The sequence below is a fragment of the Bombina bombina genome, chromosome 3 (assembly GCF_027579735.1).
Source record: "Bombina bombina isolate aBomBom1 chromosome 3, aBomBom1.pri, whole genome shotgun sequence".
Taxonomy (NCBI): domain Eukaryota; kingdom Metazoa; phylum Chordata; class Amphibia; order Anura; family Bombinatoridae; genus Bombina; species Bombina bombina.
Window position 1 is genome coordinate 1034052933 of NC_069501.1, and position 20717 is coordinate 1034073649.

The 20717-nt window shown below is 37.2% G+C and overlaps 1 protein-coding gene and 1 long non-coding RNA gene across 2 annotated transcripts in view; one reads left to right on the forward strand and one right to left on the reverse strand.

Annotated features, from left to right (window-relative positions):
* Positions 1-1825: 1825 nt before the first annotated feature.
* DIP2B (disco interacting protein 2 homolog B) overlaps positions 1826-20717 on the reverse strand; it is a 624447-nt gene continuing 605555 nt past the window's right edge. Inside the window, 3 exon segments of the mRNA XM_053708237.1 lie at positions 1826-7763; positions 18666-18789; positions 19869-20043. Coding sequence (XP_053564212.1) covers positions 7511-7763; positions 18666-18789; positions 19869-20043 — 552 coding nt within the window. The 3' untranslated portion in view covers positions 1826-7510.
* On the forward strand, positions 7625-20204 carry LOC128654356 (uncharacterized). The gene is made up of 2 exons (XR_008401440.1): positions 7625-7751; positions 19852-20204. It is a non-coding gene; the product is annotated as an uncharacterized LOC128654356 (long non-coding RNA).

Here is a 20717-nt window from a genome sequence, read left to right on the forward strand (position 1 = left end):
TGTACACTGTTGCAATAAAGTATATAGGCATATATCTATTGCACTTTATGGCACTACATTAAATGCTCCTTCATTAGCGTGTACTAAGTAATTTTTGCTCTTATCTCTTGCATATTCTGGCGCTGCATTAGGCGCTCCTTCACAAACGTATGCTGTGTGGCATTTACATAAGTAAATGCCACACAGCATATGTTTGCATTTAATGTAGTGCCATAAAGTGCAATAGATATATGCCTATATACTTTATTGCAACAGTGTACACTATAAAGGAAGGATATCCCAGAAACAATATGTATTAATTAGATAGCATAAATGTATCAATGCAGTAGATTTGAATGTTTGTGCATGTGCAACTAGCTTGTAATTGACAGTGAGCAGGGATTGGCTCAACTGGTTGTCCAATGGGAAGAGGATTGGCCCTTGAAAAAGGGCACTTGTTTTTACAAATTTTACCAGCTAAGACTACGGCTGAATAGCCGAAACACGTCAGTTGTTTCTTTCCTTCTATCACCTACTTGAACAACCAGCTGCTGTCAGAGTCAACTGAAGCATTGTCAAGGAACTTTTTGTTGTATTATGAACTTTATTCTTAAATGAATTGAGCGTTATTTGGAAATAAACGCTGCAATTTTCATCTACCGGTGCTCCTGTCATCTTATTCTGTATTATTGGTAACCGGATTCCCCCGCAGTGAGCATGGACGAAGGCGCTCCCCTGGTGGATTGCCTTCTCCCCCCTCCCTCCTTGGATTGGACCAGAATACAGACCGGGTGGTGACGTCCAGGGCCGACGACCAATTGTGTAAACCGCACGCATCTGAAGGGGGCGTGGTCAGCACAGAGACGCACAGCTGGCAGACTCGAGGAGTTCCTGGACAACACGGGCGATAAGGTATCGCAGGTTATCGAGAGGATATCTCGGTGGACGAGTACAGATGATATCCTGTGTCCAAAGGCCAGAAAGAGAAACAGACCACCCCCCAAGGATTGGATGCGGTAAGTCGGCCTTCAGGGTCGCACAGTTTGTTCTTATTGTGTGTGGGACTTCCGTATTGTTGACAACTATTTGTTCATCCTTGCATACATTTACAATTTTTTTTCAATTTCGGTGTTTTTGCTTCTTCTGAAGCTGCTTTTGATAGTAACGTGTTTCAGGCAGTTGTTTCTGTCTAGGACTCAGTTTTTGGGTGTTTTGTCTTATGATTTTAAAGGATGTTTAATCCCTCCCTATTTTTTTCATTACTTGTGGCCTCTGCCATAGCTTGGGTATTCGTTCCCAGGAGTAATGGATTGTGGACTTTTATAACCTATCTGAAAGAAAACATAATTTATATATTACCTGATAAATTCCTTTCTTTCATGGTGATAAGAGTCCACAAGACACCTTCTTGATTATTTTTAAAAATATTTTTTGGCACATCCTTTTTTCTCATTTCCTCTATTTATTTTGCTCTATTTCAATCTCACCTCAGCTTGGCTATACGTCAGACTGAGTACCATAAAGGTGGGAGGGTTTACATAGAGCTCTGAGGTTTGGGAATCTTTGTCTCCTCCTAGTGGCAGGAAAGGTAAATCCCAGGAGTAATGGATTGTGGACTCTTATCACCATGAAAGAAAGGAATTTATCAGGTAAGATATAAATTGTGTATTTGTGGACCACAAGCTTCTTGAATGTACTGTGCTGTAGGAAGTATTAAAATAATCTTTTTAATGTTTGCCAAAAATCTATAAAATATACTAACAAAAAGAGCATTTTGTGAAACTCATTGATCATAATCACAATATTTCCCACTTTCCCTCCCCCAAAGAATACAGAAGCGAATGAATAGTGTACCATTCTTGTGTATACTTTTTTCTTTTTGTTTTACTTAGAATGAACAATAATGAAATAAAGCACATACTAGTTTTACACTCACATATAAATGATCTGATAAAGACAGTTTAACAATAATTGCTTTAGTCACCCCCACTTTGCAAAAACAAACAGTAATGGAAATGTTTCAAGTGGCAAATCTGTACTGCAAATACATTAACAATATAGAAAAGGTTCAAGTTTTTTTTTTAATGTGTAAACAAGCGTTACATTTAAGTTAAAACATCCTACGGGTTGTTCCAGTTACAATTACATTTTGTAACTATAAAAATAATCAGTTATTGTGCCCTAATTTTTAAGATGTTAAACAAAATCATATTGTGAACAAACCGGTAACATTTCCCTAAAACAATACATTTGACAACAACATTGATTTCAAAGGAATGTATGTTGATTTTTGTTTTAAGAAAAGAAGTAACATAAAATATGTATTTTGCAAGACTGCAGTTTGCTTTTAAAACCTGTGAAGCCATTTCTGAATCAGAATTTATTAATTAAAAAAGGTATGATAGATAATGCTTAACTAAACCAAATATATATTTTGTAACTAAAACAGTTTCCATGAAAAGGAAAGTTAACACAAGAAGCAAGTTGTTGTGGTACTTGCAGACATTTGTTAAGTTACCTAATTTCAAATAAATTAAAAAAAAACACTTTATACAAAATTACACACAGGAAAAAAAACTACAAGTGTCAGATATAAAGAAAAGTAAGATTCCTTATTAATGTAATTTTCTTTACAGTTTTTGAAGTATGGGTGTCAGTGCTGTCATACAAATGTGATCTACAGTTTAACTTTAATTTATTCTTATAGAAACCTATAATGTGCACAGAAAAAGTTGGACAAAGCTGTTCTATGACTAATCTGCACGGAGCATTTCACATAAATATGGCTAAATTGTAATGGATGTGTAATAATTCTGAGTATTAATTTCAGTCTATATAAGCTTACAAGCTTTAAATAAAAAATCGGTAAAGGCTTGATATTAGTAATAATGTGTTCAATGTCTGCTCAGCTTTAAATATCTACATGAAAATTAAGTCTCACCTGATAACACAAATGTGCATTAATACATAAATATGTTTAGCTTGTTCAATTATCAATGATCAGGGTTTGCTAATTATACGTAAATCATAGTATTTCTCAACATTGCTCTTACTCATAATAGCACAAACAATAGCTGACCGTTTTTTTTCCCAGCAAACTGTTTCATGTAATTATTTTTTTAGGAAATACATTAGTCTGTATGCTGAGAAGCCATACACTTGTTACATTTACTTGATGAAAAAACGAAGATTAAACTTGTTTCTTAAAATAGTTATATTTTTATACACTCAAGTTAAAACACCTTAATTTAAAATGATACTGTGCTCCCTATAAAGAACCAATACACTATTACAACACTAAGAAAAAACAGACACAACAGATTTGATAAAGTAAAGCTGTAGTTAGAAAACAAAGTACAATGTTTGAAAAAGGAATTACTTAAAGGGACAGCAAACCCCAAAATTTTCTTTCATGATTTGGATAGAATAAACGATTTTAAACAATTCTAACAATTCCAATTTACTTCCACTATCAAATTTGCTTTGTTCTTTTGTTATCCTTTGCTGAAGGAACAGCATTGCACTACTGGCAGCAAGATAAACACATCTAGTCATCCAATCACAAAATACAAATGTGTGCAGGCACCAATTAGCAGCAGTTCCCACTTGTGTAGGATATGTGCATATTCTTTTTCAACAAGGGACTACCAAGAGAACAAAGCACAATTGAAAATAAAACTAAATTTAAAAGTGTCTTAAAATTATATGATCTATTGGAATCATGCAAGTTTAACTGACTTTCCTATACCTTTAATTATTTTTGCTGTATACATGTATTAAAAATGTGCCTGTGTTTTCATTTACTGCTATAAACGGTGTAGTGCTACTGTACTGTTTCTTACCCACAAGGCTCACTATTTCCTATACTTACTAGCCAGCTGTAGAACATGTGCACAGCACTATACCCAGCACCTAGACATCCCTGGCTGTAATAGTACTAACTGTAGACAGTATATAGCAGCACACAGCAAACAGTTTTTTTTCTTACATAAGCAGAAGAATAGTATAGGGACACAATAAAAGCAACAGCTGTCGTTCTGCCCCTGACAGACCTACTCTGTAGTTGATTAGTATTCCTTGGAAACAAATTAGTCTCTGTACATAGTTCCCTGACAAGCTAGTTGAGACAGCTAAGGCAACTTGTCAGGAAGCAGTGTAATGAGTGTAAATTTAAGCAGCCAGCTCACTGTAGAGACTAATGTAGAGGTAACCCGTGGTCAGAATAATAATCAACTACAGAGCAGGTCTATCATTATACTTTATTTCTGCTATTGTAAGACAGAAAACCTCTACCTTCTATGGTGTACACAATACTGTGCAAAGCTATTAATATCACAGCCATCAGTGTCTGGGCCTGTATGTGTTCTACAGCTGTCTAGGTAGAGTAGAAAAATAGTGAGCTGTGTAAAAAAGGAACAATATAGTAGTATCACAGGACAAGAAATGAAAACCTCAGGCAAGTTCACTCATAAGTTTAAAAATTTGCAAAATTTTACCCAGATACACGTGTGTGTGTGTGTGTGTGTGTATGAATGTATATACTGTGTATGTATATGTATATATATATATATATGTATAAATATATATATGTATGGAGAGCGAGAGAGGAGAGAGAGAGAAGGGCGAGAGAGGAGAGAGAGAAAAGGGCGAGAGAGGAGAGAGAGAAAAGGGCGAGAGAGGAGAGAGAGAAAAGGGCGAGAGAGGAGAGAGAAAAGGGCGAGAGTGGAGAGAGAAAAGGGCGAGAGAGGAGAGAGAAAAGGGCGAGAGAGGAGAGAGAAAAGGGCGAGAGAGGAGAGAGAAAAGGGCGAGAGAGGAGAGAGAAAAGGGCGAGAGAGGAGAGAGAAAAGGGCGAGAGAGGAGAGAGAAAGGGGCGAGAGAGGAGAGAGAAAGGGGCGAGAGAGGAGAGAGAAAGGGGCGAGAGAGGAGAGAGAAAGGGGCGAGAGAGGAGAGAGAAAGGGGCGAGAGAGGAGAGAGAAAGGGGCGAGAGAGGAGAGAGAAAGGGGCGAGAGAGGAGAGAGAAAGGGGCGAGAGAGGAGAGAGAAAGGGGCGAGAGAGGAGAGAGAAAGGGGCGAGAGAGGAGAGAGAAAGGGGCGAGAGAGGAGAGAGAGGGCGGCGAGAGGGGCGAGAGAGGAGCGAGAGAGCGCGAGGAGATGGAGAGAGAGCGCGAGGAGATGGAGAGAGAGCGCGAGGAGATGGAGAGAAAGCGCGAGGAGATGGAGAGAAAGAGCGAGGAGAGCGAGCAAAAAAAGCTATTTAAGTCACTCTTTTTTCAAATATTCTTCTTTGTTTCTTTTACTTCAGAGGAATAAGGGAAAGTTCAGAAGCTTCTTCCGTTATTCTATGTTTGCTGGAAGGGCTGATTCAATCCTCCTCAGGCCCTGTGTGTATCAAGTGCAGAGCAACCATTCCTGAAATGATCATGTTTATCTCAAAATAAAAGAAGCTTCCTACTGTAATATGGTAGATTCTAACATTGTTCTAAAGAGGTTTTCTATATAAAAGAAAAAAATACTTTTCAAATTGATATCTTATTTCACAGCTTTGTTATAATATTTAAAACTTGTTAAAATACATTTTTACAGTTGTTTATATTTATAAGGGATTAAGCATTACCTTAAATGCATTGGTATAAAACAAAACAACACAAAAACTGTCATAATATAGGAATACTAAAAATACACAAATAATAAATCTTTTTCTAAATTCTACTGGTAAGACAAACTGTGCTGCTTATTCTTACCAATATCTACTCAGAAACAGTGTGCCAATTTTAGATATACCATATTTGTTTAAATGTTTATCGAACAGTATTAGATTGTTGCAGAATTAACCATATTACATCATTCAAGTTGTCATTTTCTATGTGCGTCACTTAATCTATTTGTGTTTTAATATTGCATTGGTAATAATTTAAATGAGAAATTCAAGTGAACAAGCTCTTATGCAATTGATATGAGCTGTATCTGCTGAGTCAAATAAACTGCATATATTTTGGTAGTTGAAAGACACCAATTATTTCTGCAAAGGTTTTAAAAAGCGCACTATGAATAAGCTGTTCAAGTCTTACAAATACTGTTTAAAAGTCAGTTCTCTTGCAGAAAGCATCACTGTAACATTATCCACAATTACTGTGACACTTGTTTCCAATTATCTGAATTGCACATTACATTTTTTTTTAAAAGACTGGTCTGATTGGGAAGAGAGGCAGCAAAAGAAATACTAGAACTACGGAAACGCATTTGACAACAACTATGATGTGCAGAATGCTGGTTATCAATAATAATAATGGTCTGGTAAAAGATTATTGAACCCCTGCAGAGAAATTCACTTTCTAGCTGCAGTGGAATAGAAGGCAGTAATGAAAAAGTGCATCAAGGAGAACAGTTAGTATTAACCTGCTGACAATTGCAAATATTACAGTTTTTAAAGTGACACCAATAAAAGACATTGTTACACCATGTACAAACAGTGTGATCAAAAAGATACCCCTTTATCCCTGGGAAATGGGTTTTTGAACAACTTATTTAGCAGTTTTAAATGCAATACAGATCAGAAAAATGAACTAATAACAAAGGTAATGATAGCTGCAGCGTCCTCTTGCAAACAGTTGAAATCACAAATGAAATACCAAACACTGCCAGCAGTTTATCAGTCCATGACACAGAGAAATATATTTATACAGCTGATCACACTGAGTACATTGTGAGTCTTATTATGATGCCATTTTACTAAACATTCAGCATATATCTAACATACATTAGTAGGCAACAAAATACATCTTCATTGTATAGGACAATCTAAGACTTTCATTTCCTATACACAGAAAACCTTGTAAAATGCTAAAATATTCTCAAATTGCAGTCCTAGAACAAATCCACATCGATTCCATATTTACCACAAGCCGATGTCAAAAGTCCATGTTATATTACTATTTACATATTTAAAATATAAGCAGAATATTTTACATTTAAGACAAATCTAAATGGAAATCTAAATTCTTATTCCAATTTCTGTTTTCAGTTCTCTCCAGGTAGTGAGGATTACAGTGCAACCTCCGCAGTCCTGTTGAGTACACTCATGGCACCTTTATGAAAAAGCAGTCTCCCCCCCACACGTTAACATGACACAAACTAATAAAGTTATAGCTGGAATCCTAAAGGCTATGAAAAAAATCATTTTACAATTAAATAAATCCACATTGCAGAATGTAAAATCAGTAAGGATAATAGAAAATATATACTATTTTCTATATTTAACGCCAATGGAAAAAAACTTGCTTTTTTTTTTTACTTACTATTAATTCTGCAATGATGATACAATTAATATCCAGTGATTTGCTTTTAATACTAACTTAGCACAGTGTTCCCTTTAATAAAACAATGCGGAGACCATAATCTACTAGTTTTTCTAAAAAGATAATACAGATTTCAAACCAATTATGATCGAGCATTGGAAAATTCATGGCAAGTTTGTCCAAATAAAGTATAAACAGTAGGTTTTAGTTGTTATACTTTGTTATCCTCTTTTTCTTCTACATGTTATATGCCACATAAATGGGATCCAACTGATCTGCTAAGAAGCTGTCCCGCAGGTGCATCCGTTGTTTTTCTCCACGAGAATTGATCGGTATAACTCCTGGATCCACCACCACCACTACACCCACAATCAAATAATGCTCCTCTAGTACTACGTTAGTCACCAGAGGAACCAAGTCCAAAGCTTCCTGCTCAGAACCACACAGTTCAACCACTACCACCAGCAAGTTGGTCCAGGTGAACACAGCACTGCAAAGACAAGAATACAAATAATACTTAGCAAATGTCTTTTGAACACTGATTATCTTAGGCTTCTATCAGTAATATTTTAGTTGGTAAAGTATGTTCTTATCTCTGAATGAAATTGAATCATATTAGTAACAATATATTTTTATAAACATCATTGCCTAAGAAAATGTTTTAAAACAACTATAACATTTCTTAACATGGAACATAAAATACACCTCTAAATTATATATATATATGCAGTATACAACAGAAGTGAGTACACACCTGTGCAATATCACTTAAATATTGCATTACTGCAAATTGTATCACCTCTCAATAATTATTTCTAAGTTCACAAGTAGAGTATTTCCTCTTATGAAAAATACTTTAGAAAGACTATATTGAAAATACAGGTCCCAAAGTAGAAATTCAATGAAACAAAAGTGAATACACCCGTGACACACAAGTTAGATCATTAAATAAAAATGATGTACACCTGAGATTTCCAATTAGCCTTATTGCAAGAACATGGTTATAAAATGACCTATGAACACCAGAATTTTCCCTTTTTGGACCTATGGGCAATTACTATTTGTATGTCCACATCAGTGTTTCCCAAACGCAGTCCTCACGCACCCCAACAGGTCTGATGTTCATTATAGCTGAACTAGTGCACAGGTTAAGTGATCAGCTGATCAGTAACCATGGTTACTTACCTGCTCTCACCCATCAGCTGATTATTTCACATGTGCACTAGTTTAGCTATAATGAAAACCAGGCATGTTGGGGGTATGTGCAGACCGACTGGTCTACATCATGGCTCCACCTGGAAAATAATTCCCAGAGGAATTGAAAAATATGATTGTAAGACTTCACAAAGATGGAAAAGTATACATGAAGATTGTGACCAGCTAAAAATCAGTAATCAGAAGGTATAGAATAAGCCATATTACCACTAATCAGAGCCCCAGTAGCCCTCGTCCTAAAATTACTCCACAGACAGTGCACTACTTGCACAATCTAGCTCTGAAAAACAGAAACAAGAAAAAAAAACATTGCTTGCTCTTTGGCACAAAACTGCAAGATTAAATTCTGCTAAACAGCATGAAAGAAGTCTGATTAACATTGGTAGCATATTCTTTATAAATATATATATACAGTATATATATATATGTGGGGCCTGTATTTTTATTAAAGTAAATATTCTAAAGTCTTGATTCTAACCTGTTAGTTTTTAATGTTAGATAAAAGCAAATACCCTACTGTAAAACTTAGGTGATTCAATTTTGAATAATTTGACATTTAAGTGATATTGCACAAGGGTATACTCAGTGTTGTATACTGTATATATATATATATATATATATATATATATATATATATATATATATATATATATATATATAACATAATTTATGTAAGAACTTACCTGATAAATTCATTTCTTTCATATTAGCAAGAGTCCATGAGCTAGTGACGTATGGGATATACATTGCTACCAGGAGGGGCAAAGTTTCCCAAACCTCAAAATGCCTATAAATACACCCCTCACCACACCCACAATTCAGTTTAACGAATAGCCAAGAAGTGGGGTGATAAGAAAGAAGCGAAAGCATCAAAAATAAGGAATTGGAATAATTGTGCTTTATACAAAAAATCATAACCACCACAAAAAAGGGTGGGTCTCATGGACTCTTGCTAATATGAAAGAAATTAATTTATCAGGTAAGTTCTTGCATAAATTATGTTTTCTTTCATGTAATTAGCAAGAGTCCATGAGCTAGTGACGTATGGGATAATAAATACCCAAGATGTGGAACTTCCACGCAAGAGTCACTAGAGAGGGAGGGATAAAATAAAGACAGCCAATTCCGCTGAAAAAACATAATTTATGCTTACCTGATAAATTCCTTTCTTCTGTAGTGTGATCAGTCCACGGGTCATCATTACTTCTGGGATATTACTCCTCCCCAACAGGAAGTGCAAGAGGATTCACCCAGCAGAGCTGCATATAGCTCCTCCCCTCTACGTCACTCCCAGTCATTCGACCAAGGACCAACGAGAAAGGAAAAGCCAAGGGTGAAGTGGTGACTGGAGTATAAATTAAAAAATATTTACCTGCCTTAAAAACAGGGCGGGCCGTGGACTGATCACACTACAGAAGAAAGGAATTTATCAGGTAAGCATAAATTATGTTTTCTTCTGTTAAGTGTGATCAGTCCACGGGTCATCATTACTTCTGGGATACCAATACCAAAGCAAAAGTACACGGATGACGGGAGGGATAGGCAGGCTCTTTACACAGAAGGAACCACTGCCTGAAGAACCTTTCTCCCAAAAATAGCCTCCGAAGAAGCAAAAGTGTCAAATTTGTAAAATTTGTAAAAAGTATGAAGCGAAGACCAAGTTGCAGCCTTGCAAATCTGTTCAACAGAGGCCTCATTCTTGAAGGCCCAAGTGGAAGCCACAGCTCTAGTAGAATGAGCTGTAATTCTTTCAGGAGGCTGCTGTCCAGCAGTCTCATAAGCTAAACGAATTATGCTACAAAGCCAAAAAGAAAGAGAGGTAGCGGAAGCTTTTTGACCTCTCCTCTGCCCAGAGTAAATGACAAACAGAGAAGACGTTTGTCGAAATTCCTTAGTTGCCTGTAAGTAAAATTTTAGAGCACGGACGAAAATTAGACTGTCTAGTCTTGGCTTTGGCTTTGTCCTGAGGCAGGGCATGGCCTTTACCTCCTGTAATGTCAGCAATAATCTCTTTCAACCCGGGCCCGAATAAGGTCTGCCCTTTGAAAGGTATATTAAGCAATTTAGACTTAGAAGTAACATCAGCTGACCAGGATTTTAGCCACAGCGCCCTGCGTGCCTGAATGGCGAATCCTGAATTCTTCGCCGTAAGTTTAGTAAGATGTACTACGGCCTCCGAAATGAATGAATTAGCGAGTTTAAGGACTCTAAGCCTGTCCGTAATGTCGTCCAGAGTAGCTGAACCAATGTTCTCTTCCAGAGACTCAATCCAGAATGCCGCTGCAGCCGTGATCGGCGCAATGCATGCAAGGGGTTGCAATATAAAACCTTGTTGAACAAACATTTTCTTAAGGTAACCCTCTAATTTTTTATCCATTGGATCTGAAAAAGCACAGCTATCCTCCACCGGGATAGTGGTACGCTTAGCTAAGGTAGAAACTGCTCCCTCCACCTTAGGGACCGTTTGCCATAAGTCCCTTGTGGTGGCGTCTATTGGAAACATTTTTCTAAATATCGGAGGGGGTGAGAACGGCACACCGGGTCTATCCCACTCCTTAGTAACAATTTCAGTAAGTCTCTTAGGTATAGGAAAAACCTCAGTACTCGTCGGTACCGCAAAATATTTATCCAACCTACACATTTTCTCTGGTATTGCAACTGTGTTACAATCATTCAGAGCCGCTAACACCTCCCCTAGTAATACACGGAGGTTTTCCAGTTTAAATTTAAAATTTGAAATATCTGAATCCAGTCTGTTTGGATCAGAACCGTCACCCACAGAATGAAGTTCTCCGTCCTCATGTTCTGCCACCTGTGACGCAGTGTCTGACATGGCCCTAATATTATCAGCGCACTCTGTTCTCACCCCAGAGTGATCACGCTTACCTCTTAGTTCTGGTAATTTAGCCAAAACCTCAGTCATAACAGTAGCCATATCCTGTAATGTGATTTGTAATGGCCGCCCAGATGTACTCGGCGCTACAATATCACGCACCTCCTTCTGAGCGGGAGATGTAGGTACTGACACGTGAGGCGAGTTAGTCGGCATAACTCTCCCCTCGTTGTTTGGTGAAATTTGTTCAATTTGTACAGATTGACTTTTATTTAAAGTAGCATCAATACAGTTAGTACATAAATTTCTATTGGGCTCCACTTTGGCATTGCAACAAATGACACAGGTATCATCCTCTGAATCAGACATGTTTAACACACTAGCAAATAAACTTGTAACTTGGAAATACAATTCAATTAGAATAATATTAAAACATACTGTGCCTTTAAGAAGCACAGAAGATCTATGACAGTTGAAAATTAATAAATTGAAACAGTTATAGCCTCAATCCTTGTAAATAACACAACTTTAGCAAAGGTTTAATCCCATTAGCAAAGATAACAAATTCTGAAAGCAGGAAACAAATTACAGAATAAACGTTTTTTATCTCAGTCAAACTATAATTCTCACAGCTCTGCTGAGAGAAATTACCTCCCTCAAAATAAGTTTTGAAGACCCCTGAGCTCTGTAGAGATGAACCGGATCATGCAGGGAATACAATGAGTTGCTGACTGAAATATTTGATGCGTAGTAAAAGCGCCAAAAAACGGCCCCTCCCCCTCACACACAGCAGTGAGGGAGAACAGAAACTGTCAGAAAACAGATTAAGCAACTGCCAAGTGGAAAAATAGTGCCCAAACATTTATTCACTCAGTACCTCAGTAAATGAAAACGATTTTACATTCCAGCAAAAACGTTAAACATAATCTCTAGTTATTAAACAGCTTTATGTATTTCATACAGTGTAATTCTAGTGAAGTACCATTCCCCAGAATACTGAAGTGTAAAGTATACATACATGACATTATATCGGTATGGCAGGATTTTCTCATCAATTCCATTGTCAGAAAATAAAAACTGCTACATACCTCTATGCAGATTCATCTGCCCGCTGTCCCCTGATCTGAAGTTTACCTCTCCTCAGATGGCCGAGAAACAGCAATATGATCTTAACTACTCCGGCTAAAATCATAACAAAACCTCTGGTAGATTCTTCTTCAAACTCTGCCAGAGAGATAATAACACACTCCGGTGCTATTTTAAAATAACAAACTTTTGATTGAAGATATAAAACTAAGTATAATCACCATAGTCCTCTCACACATCCTATCTAGTCGTTGGGTGCAAGAGAATGACTGGGAGTGACGTAGAGGGGAGGAGCTATATGCAGCTCTGCTGGGTGAATCCTCTTGCACTTCCTGTTGGGGAGGAGTAATATCCCAGAAGTAATGATGACCCGTGGACTGATCACACTTAACAGAAGAAATAATAATCCACAACCCAAAACAAAAGTTTTAATCTTAATAATGAAAAAAAACTGAAATTATAAGCAGAAGAATCAAACTGAAACAGCTGCCTGAAGTACTTTTCTACCAAAAACTGCTTCAGAAGAAGAAAACACATCAAAATGGTAGAATTTAGTAAAAGTATGCAAAGAAGACCAAGTTGCTGCTTTGCAAATCTGATCAACAGAAGCTTCATTCCTAAACGCACAGGAAGTAGAAACTGACCTAGTAGAATGAGCCGTAATTCTTTGAGGCGGGGATTTACCCGACTCCACATAAGCATGATGAATTAAAGACTTTAACCACGACGCCAAAGAAATGGCGGAGGCCTTCTGACCTTTTCTGGACCCAGAAAAGATAACAAATAGACTAGAAGTCTTTCTAAAATCTTTAGTAGCTTCAACATAATATTTCAAAGCTCTTACTACATCCAAAGAATGTAAAGATCTCTCCTTTGAATTCGTAGGATTAGGACACAATGAAGGAACAACAATTTCTCTACTAATGTTGTTAGAATTCACAACCTTAGGTAAAAATTTAAATGAAGTCCGCAACACTGCCTTATCCTGATGAAAAATCAGAAAAGGAGATTCACAAGAAAGAGCAGATAACTCAGAAACTCTTCTAGCAGAAGAGATGGCCAAAAGGAACAGAACTTTCCAAGAAAGTAATTTAATGTCCAGAGAATGCATAGGTTCAAACGGAGGGGCTTGTAAAGCCCTCAGAACCAAATTAAGACTCCAAGGAGGAGAGATTGATTTAATGACAGGTTTGATACGAACCAAAGCCTGTACAAAACAATGAATATCAGGAAGATTAGCAATCTTCCTGTGAAAAAGAACAGAAAGAGCAGAGATTTGTCCTTTCAAGGAACTTGCAGACAAACCTTTATCCAAACCATCCTGAAGAAACTGTAAAATTCTAGGAATTCTAAAAGAATGCCAAGAGAATTTATGAGAAGAACACCAAGAAATGTAAGTCTTCCAGACTTGATAATAAATCCTCCTAGACACAGATTTACGAGCCTGTAACATAGTATTAATTACTGAGTCAGAGAAACCTCTATGACAAAGAATCAAAAGTTCAATTTCCATACCTTCAAATTTAATGATTTGAGATCCTGATGGAAAAAAGGGCCTTGAGATAGAAGGTCTGGTCTTAACGGAAGAGTCCAAGGTTGGCAACTGGCCATCCGAATGAGATCCGCATACCAAAACCTGTGAGGCCATGCTGGAGCCACCAGCAGTACAAACGAACGTTCCATTAGAATTTTGGAAATCACTCTTGGAAGAAGAACTAGAGGCGGAAAGATATAGGCAGGATGATAATTCTAAGGAAGCGACAACGCGTCCACCGCCTCCGCCTGAGGATCCCTGGATCTGGACAGATACCTGGGAAGTTTCTTGTTTAGATGAGAGGCCATCAGATCTATTTCTGGAAGTCCCCAGATTTGAACAATCTGAAGAAATACCTCTGGGTGAAGGGACCATTCGCCCGAATGTAACGTCTGGCGACTGAGATAATCCGCTTCCCAATTGTCTACACCTGGGATGTGAACCGCAGAGATTAGACAGGAGCTGGATTCCGCCCATACAAGTATCCGAGATACTTCTTTCATAGTCTGAGGACTGTGAGTCCCACCCTGATGATTGACATATGCCACGGTTGTGACATTGTCTGTCTGAAAACAAATAAAGGATTCTCTCTTCAGAAGAGGCCAGAACTGAAGAGCTCTGAAAATCGCACGGAGTTCCAAAATGTTGATTGGTAATCTCGCCTCCTGAGATTCCCAAACCCCCTGCGCTGTCAGAGATCCCCATACAGCTCCCCAACCTGATAGACTCGCATCTGTTGAGATCACAGTCCAGGTTGGACGAACAAAAGAAGCCCCTTGAACTAAACGATGGTGATCTATCCACCACGTCAGAGAGTGTCGTACATTGGGATTTAAGGATATTAATTGTGATATCTTTGTAAAATCCCTGCACCATTGGTTCAGCATACAAAGCTGAAGAGGTCGCATGTGAAAACGAGCAAAGGGGATCGCGTCCGATGCAGCAGTCATGAGACCTAGAATTTCCATGCATAAAGCTACCGAAGGGAATGATTGAGACTGAAGGTTTCGACAGGCTGAAACCAATTTCAGACGTCTCTTTTCTGTTAGAGACAAGGTCATGGACACTGAATCTATTTGAAAACCCAAAAAGGTTACCTTTGTCTGAGGAATCAATGAACTCTTTGGTAAATTGATCCTCCAACCATGTCTTTGAAGAAACGACACAAGTTGATTCGTATGAGATTCTGCAGAATGTGAAGACTGAGCAAGTACCAAGATATCGTCCAAATAAGGAAATACCGCAATACCCTGTTCTCTGATTACAGAGAGAAGGGCACCGAGAACTTTTGAAAAGATCCTTGGAGCTGTTGCTAGGCCAAATGGAAGGGCCACAAACTGGTAATGCTTGTCTAGAAAAGAGAATCTCAGAAACTGAAAGTGATCTGGATGAATCGGAATATGAAGATATGCATCCTGTAAATCTATTGTGGACATATAATGCCCTTGCTGAACAAAAGGCAGAATAGTCCTTATAGTTACCATTTTGAATGTTGGTATCCTTACATAACGATTCAATATCTTTAAATCCAGAACTGGTCTGAAGGAATTCTCCTTCTTTGGTACAATGAATAGATTTGAGTAAAACCCCAGACCCTGTTCCAGAACTGGAACTGGCACAATTACTCCAGCCAACTCGAGATTTGAAACACATTTCAGAAAAGCCTGAGCCTTCACTGGATTTTTTGGAATGCGAGAGAGAAAAAATCTTTTCGCAGGCGGTCTTAGCTTGAAACCTATTCTGTACCCTTGAGAAACAATGCTCTGAATCCAAAGACTGTGAATCGAATTGATCCAAATGTCTTTGAAAAATCGTAACCTGCCCCCTACCAGCTGAGCTGGAATGAGGGCCGCACCTTCATGTGGACTTGGGAGCTGGTTTTGACTGATTTATTCCAGATTGGAGAAGGCTTCCAAACAGAAACCGTTCCTTTAGGGGAAGGGTCAGGCTTCTGTTCCTTATTCTGACGAAAGGAACGAAAATGATTAGCAGCCCTATATTTACCTTTAGATTTTTTGTCCTGAGGCAAAAAAGTTCCTTTCCCCCCGGTAACAGTTGAAATAATTGAATCCAACTGAGAACCAAATAATTTATTACCTTGGAAAGAAAGAGAAAGCAAAGTTGACTTAGAAGACATATCTGCATTCCAAGTTTTAAGCCATAAAGCTCTTCTAGCTAAAATAGCTAAAGACATATACCTGACATCAACTCTAATGATATCAAAGATGGCATCACAAATAAAGTTATTAGCATGTTGAAGAAGTTTAACAATGCTATCAGCATTATGATCTGATACTTGTTGTGCTAAAGCCTCCAACCAAAAAGTGGAAGCGGCAGCAACATCAGCCAAAGAAATAGCAGGCCTAAGAAGATTACCTGAACATAAATAAGCTTTCCTTAGAAAGGATTCAATCTTCCTATCTAAAGGATCCTTAAAGGAAGTACTATCTGCTGTAGGAATAGTAGTACATTTAGCAAGAGTAGAGATAGCCCCATCAACTTTAGGGATTTTGTCCCAAAACTCTAATCTGTCAGATGGCACAGGATACAATTTCTTAAACCTTTGAGAAGGAGTAAAAGAATTACCCAGATTATTCCATTCCCTAGAAATTACTTCAGAAATAGCATCAGGAACAGGAAAAACTTCTGGAATAACAATAGGAGGTTTAAAAACCGAATTTAAACGCTTAGTAGATTTAGTATCAAGAGGACTAGAATCCTCCATCTCTAATGCGATTAAAACTTCTTTAAGTAAAGAGCGAATAAATTCCATTTTAAATAAATATGAAGATTTATCAGTGTCAATATCTGAGACAGAATCCTCTGAACCAGAAATATCCTCATCAGAAACAGACAAATCAGAATGATGACGGTCATTTAAAAATTCATCTGAAAAGTGAGAAGTTTTAAAAGACCTTTTACGTTTACTGGAAGGAGGAATAACAGACATAGCCTTCCTAATAGATTTAGAAACAAATTCTTTTATATTAACAGGAACATCCTGAGTATTAGATGTTGAAGGAACAGCAACAGGTAATGGTATATTACTAATGGAAATACTATCTGCATTAGCAAGCTTATAATGACATTCATCACAAATTACAGCCGGAGGAACAATCACCACAAGTTTACAGCAAATGCACTTAACTTTGGTAGAACCAGCATCAGGCAGCGTTTTTCCAGAAGTAGATTCAGATCAAGGGTCAATGTGAGACATCTTGCAATATGTAAAAGAAAAAACAACATATAAAGCAAAATTATCAAATTCCTTAAATGACAGTTTCAGGAATGGGAAAAAATGCCAATGAACAAGCCTCTAGCAACCAGAAGCAATGGAAAATGAGACTGAAATAATGTGAAAAAAAGGTGGAGACAAGAATGACGCCCACATTTTTTAGCGCCAAAAAAGACGCCCACATTATTGGCGCCTAAACGTCAAAAAAATGACGCAAACACGAACAACTTCCGGCGTCAAGTTTGACGCCGGAAATGACAAACAGAATTTTTTGCGCCAAAAAAGTCTGCGTCAAGAATGACGCAATAAATTGAAGCATTTTCAGCCCCCGCGAGCCTAACAGCCCACACGGGAAAAAGTCAATTTGAAACAATTTTTAAGGTAAGAAAAAAATGATTATTCATATGCATTATCCCAAATAATGAAACTGACTGTCTGAAATAAGGAATATTGATCATCCTGAATCATGGCAAATATAAGTTTAAAGACATATATTTAGAACTTTATAAATAAAGTGCCCAACCATAGCTTAGAGTGTCACAAAAAATAAGACTTACTTACCCCAGGACACTCATCTACATATAGTAGATAGCCAAACCAGTACTGAAACGAGAATCAGTAGAGGTAATGGTACATAAGAGTATATAGTCGATCTGAAAAGGGAGGTAAGAGATAAATCTCTACGACCGATAACAGAGAACCTATGAAATAGATCCCGTAGAAGGAGACCATTGAATTCAAATAGGCAATACTCTCTTCACATCCCTCTGACATTCACTGCACACTGAGAGGAAAACCGGGCTCCAGCCTGCTGCGAAGCGCATATCAACGTAGAATCTAGCACAAACTTACTTCACCACCTCCACGGGAGGCAAAGTTTGTAAAACTGAATTGTGGGTGTGGTGAGGGGTGTATTTATAGGCATTTTGAGGTTTGGGAAACTTTGCCCCTCCTGGTAGGAATGTATCCCATACGTCACTAGCTCATGGACTCTTGCTAATTACATGAAAGAAATATATATATATATATATATATATATATATATACACACACAGACAAATATATATTAATACTATTTTTACCATTTCTCCTCCTCATACATACATAAATAAAGTCTACTTCACGGGCAATGTAAATAGTACATATTCACTTTCATGCCCCTTTACAGAATATCAGATACAACTAGCATTTTTATGTTAGATATGAATTACTGCACAAAATGAGCATAAATTAGCATGCTAACATGTGAAACAATATCATATTTTAGGTGTAACTATTAATAAATGAAATCATGCTCACAGTGGAACTGTATTCAGGACTGTTGAGTATATTAACCTCTGACCTCTAGAGTAGGTAAACACTCCTCATAAAAATCTAAATTAAGGGTGCCCATCTTAATATACCCCATATAAGAAATATAATATACTACATATACTACATATAAGAAAAAAGTTGTCGCCATAAAAAGATGCTATTTATGTAAACATACCATTCTGCAATGCTCCTGTGCGTGCGTGAGACTGAAGTCTCAATGTCTATTGGATGGTAACGCAGGCCCCTTAACTCCAGTGTTTCATCCAACGCACCAACAACATATAATGCATCGTGTCGTTCTAAATAAAGAGAAAGCAGATTTAATTAACACATGAAAGTAACCAAATTACCAAAAGATTTTGCAAAGACAACATTATTAATCACATTTTATATTTAAAGTTATTTTTTATTTATATATATAGCTAACATTTCTGTTTCTTCATTTGAATTCAATACATTTATTCATACACAGCAATAACCCGGTGTGGAAAAATCACTAGAATTTATGAGTCATGGGGAAAAGCTACTAATCCACTTAATATTAAATATAGGGAAACATCTATATGTGCGCATATTTTAGCTGTCAAGCCTGGTGACTGTTTTTGAAATGGGCAAATCCCCATGCATATGATCTAATCCTGTACTGGAAGCATCGGTACAAAAGTGAAAAGGGTAGCAGGGGTGGAATGAGAAGTAATTTGTTTTTACACAGATAAACACTAACCTTTTTTTAACAGTAAATTGAGAAATTGATGCAGCAGATATATGATTGTTAATTCTGGTCTTCACAGTACACACATTTATATACACAGAATTTTAAATCATCTAGTTAGAAAAAGTTAAGATGCCAGTGCTCAAAGATAATCAACAAAAATTAGGAATATAACAATCTGAGCACAGATGCCACAATGCAAATAACTGAGGCTTAGCAAAACATACTAATATAGGAATATCCAAGTATTGTCCCATGTTGGTTTGTTCCTAAACTCATTTATTTTTATATGCAAATATCTGCAAAGAAATAAATGTTTTTAAAAATCATTTAAAACTGTCAAATTTCACTTGAAAAGTCTGTTGACAATTGTTTATCGTATCTCATTTACTGTGACCAATTAGGTGCAGATTTAAATGAGGTCCTGGACAGATGAAGCAATTATTGTGTATATGGTTGCAGGGTCAGGCCACTTTGCAGTATGTACTCCAGTCTCAGACAGATACAATATATGGCAACAAATGCCACTTTGACAATATCCTATTAAACTATTAGAAAAGGAAACTAAAATGTGGGAAGAATGAAGAATTAGCATTTGCGTTAGCTTATTGTTATTCTCTCTCATCCCGTATTTGTAACGGTAAAACAGGATGAAGACTGTTATACCTCCACTAGCATCTGTCAACTCTGTTCTCCGGACAAAGCCAAGGTATCCGGTCCTGGCCCAAAGACTGTTTGTATCTCCAAAGCTGAGCCTGGTGTTGAAATGGTCAGCCTGCAGACTCTCACTGTCATAAATTGTGTAATATCCACTGGCTGTGTGCGGACTGTTCACCCATATCTATGAAAATACAAAATAATGTATAAAGAAATAAAAGATCACAAGCTTCACATATAAAGCAATAGTAAAAATAAAAAAATGTTCATACATGAAAGAACAATCTTGTTAAACGTGGTGCATGGCAAAATGTATATTAAACATGTTAGAATCAATACTAAAAAGATTGTGCAAAATCACTTGAGAGGGTTTAAACCCAACATATGTTATTGCTTTCCCTTCTGTATCTGCCAGACTCGTTTTCTTATTTTAAAGGGACACTGAACACAATTTTTTTTCTTTCGTGATTCAGATAGAGCATGCAATTTTAAGCAACTTTCTAATTTACTCCCTATTATCAATTTTTTTCATTCTCTTGGTATCTTTATTTGAAAAGCAAGAATGTAAGTTTAGATGCCGACCCATTTTTGGTGAACAACCTGGGTTGTTCTTGCTGATTGGTGAATAAATTCACCCATCAATAAACAAGTGCTATCCAGGGTTCTGACCAAAAAATGGGCCGGCTCCTTAGCTTAGATGTCTTCTTTTTCAAATAAGGATGGCAAGAGAACAAAGAAAAATTGATAATAGGAGTAAATTACAAAGTTGCTTAAAATGGCATGCTCTATCTGAATCACGAAAGAAAAAATTTGGGTTCAGTGTCCCTTTAACTCACTACAGAATCCAGTAAAGCTCTG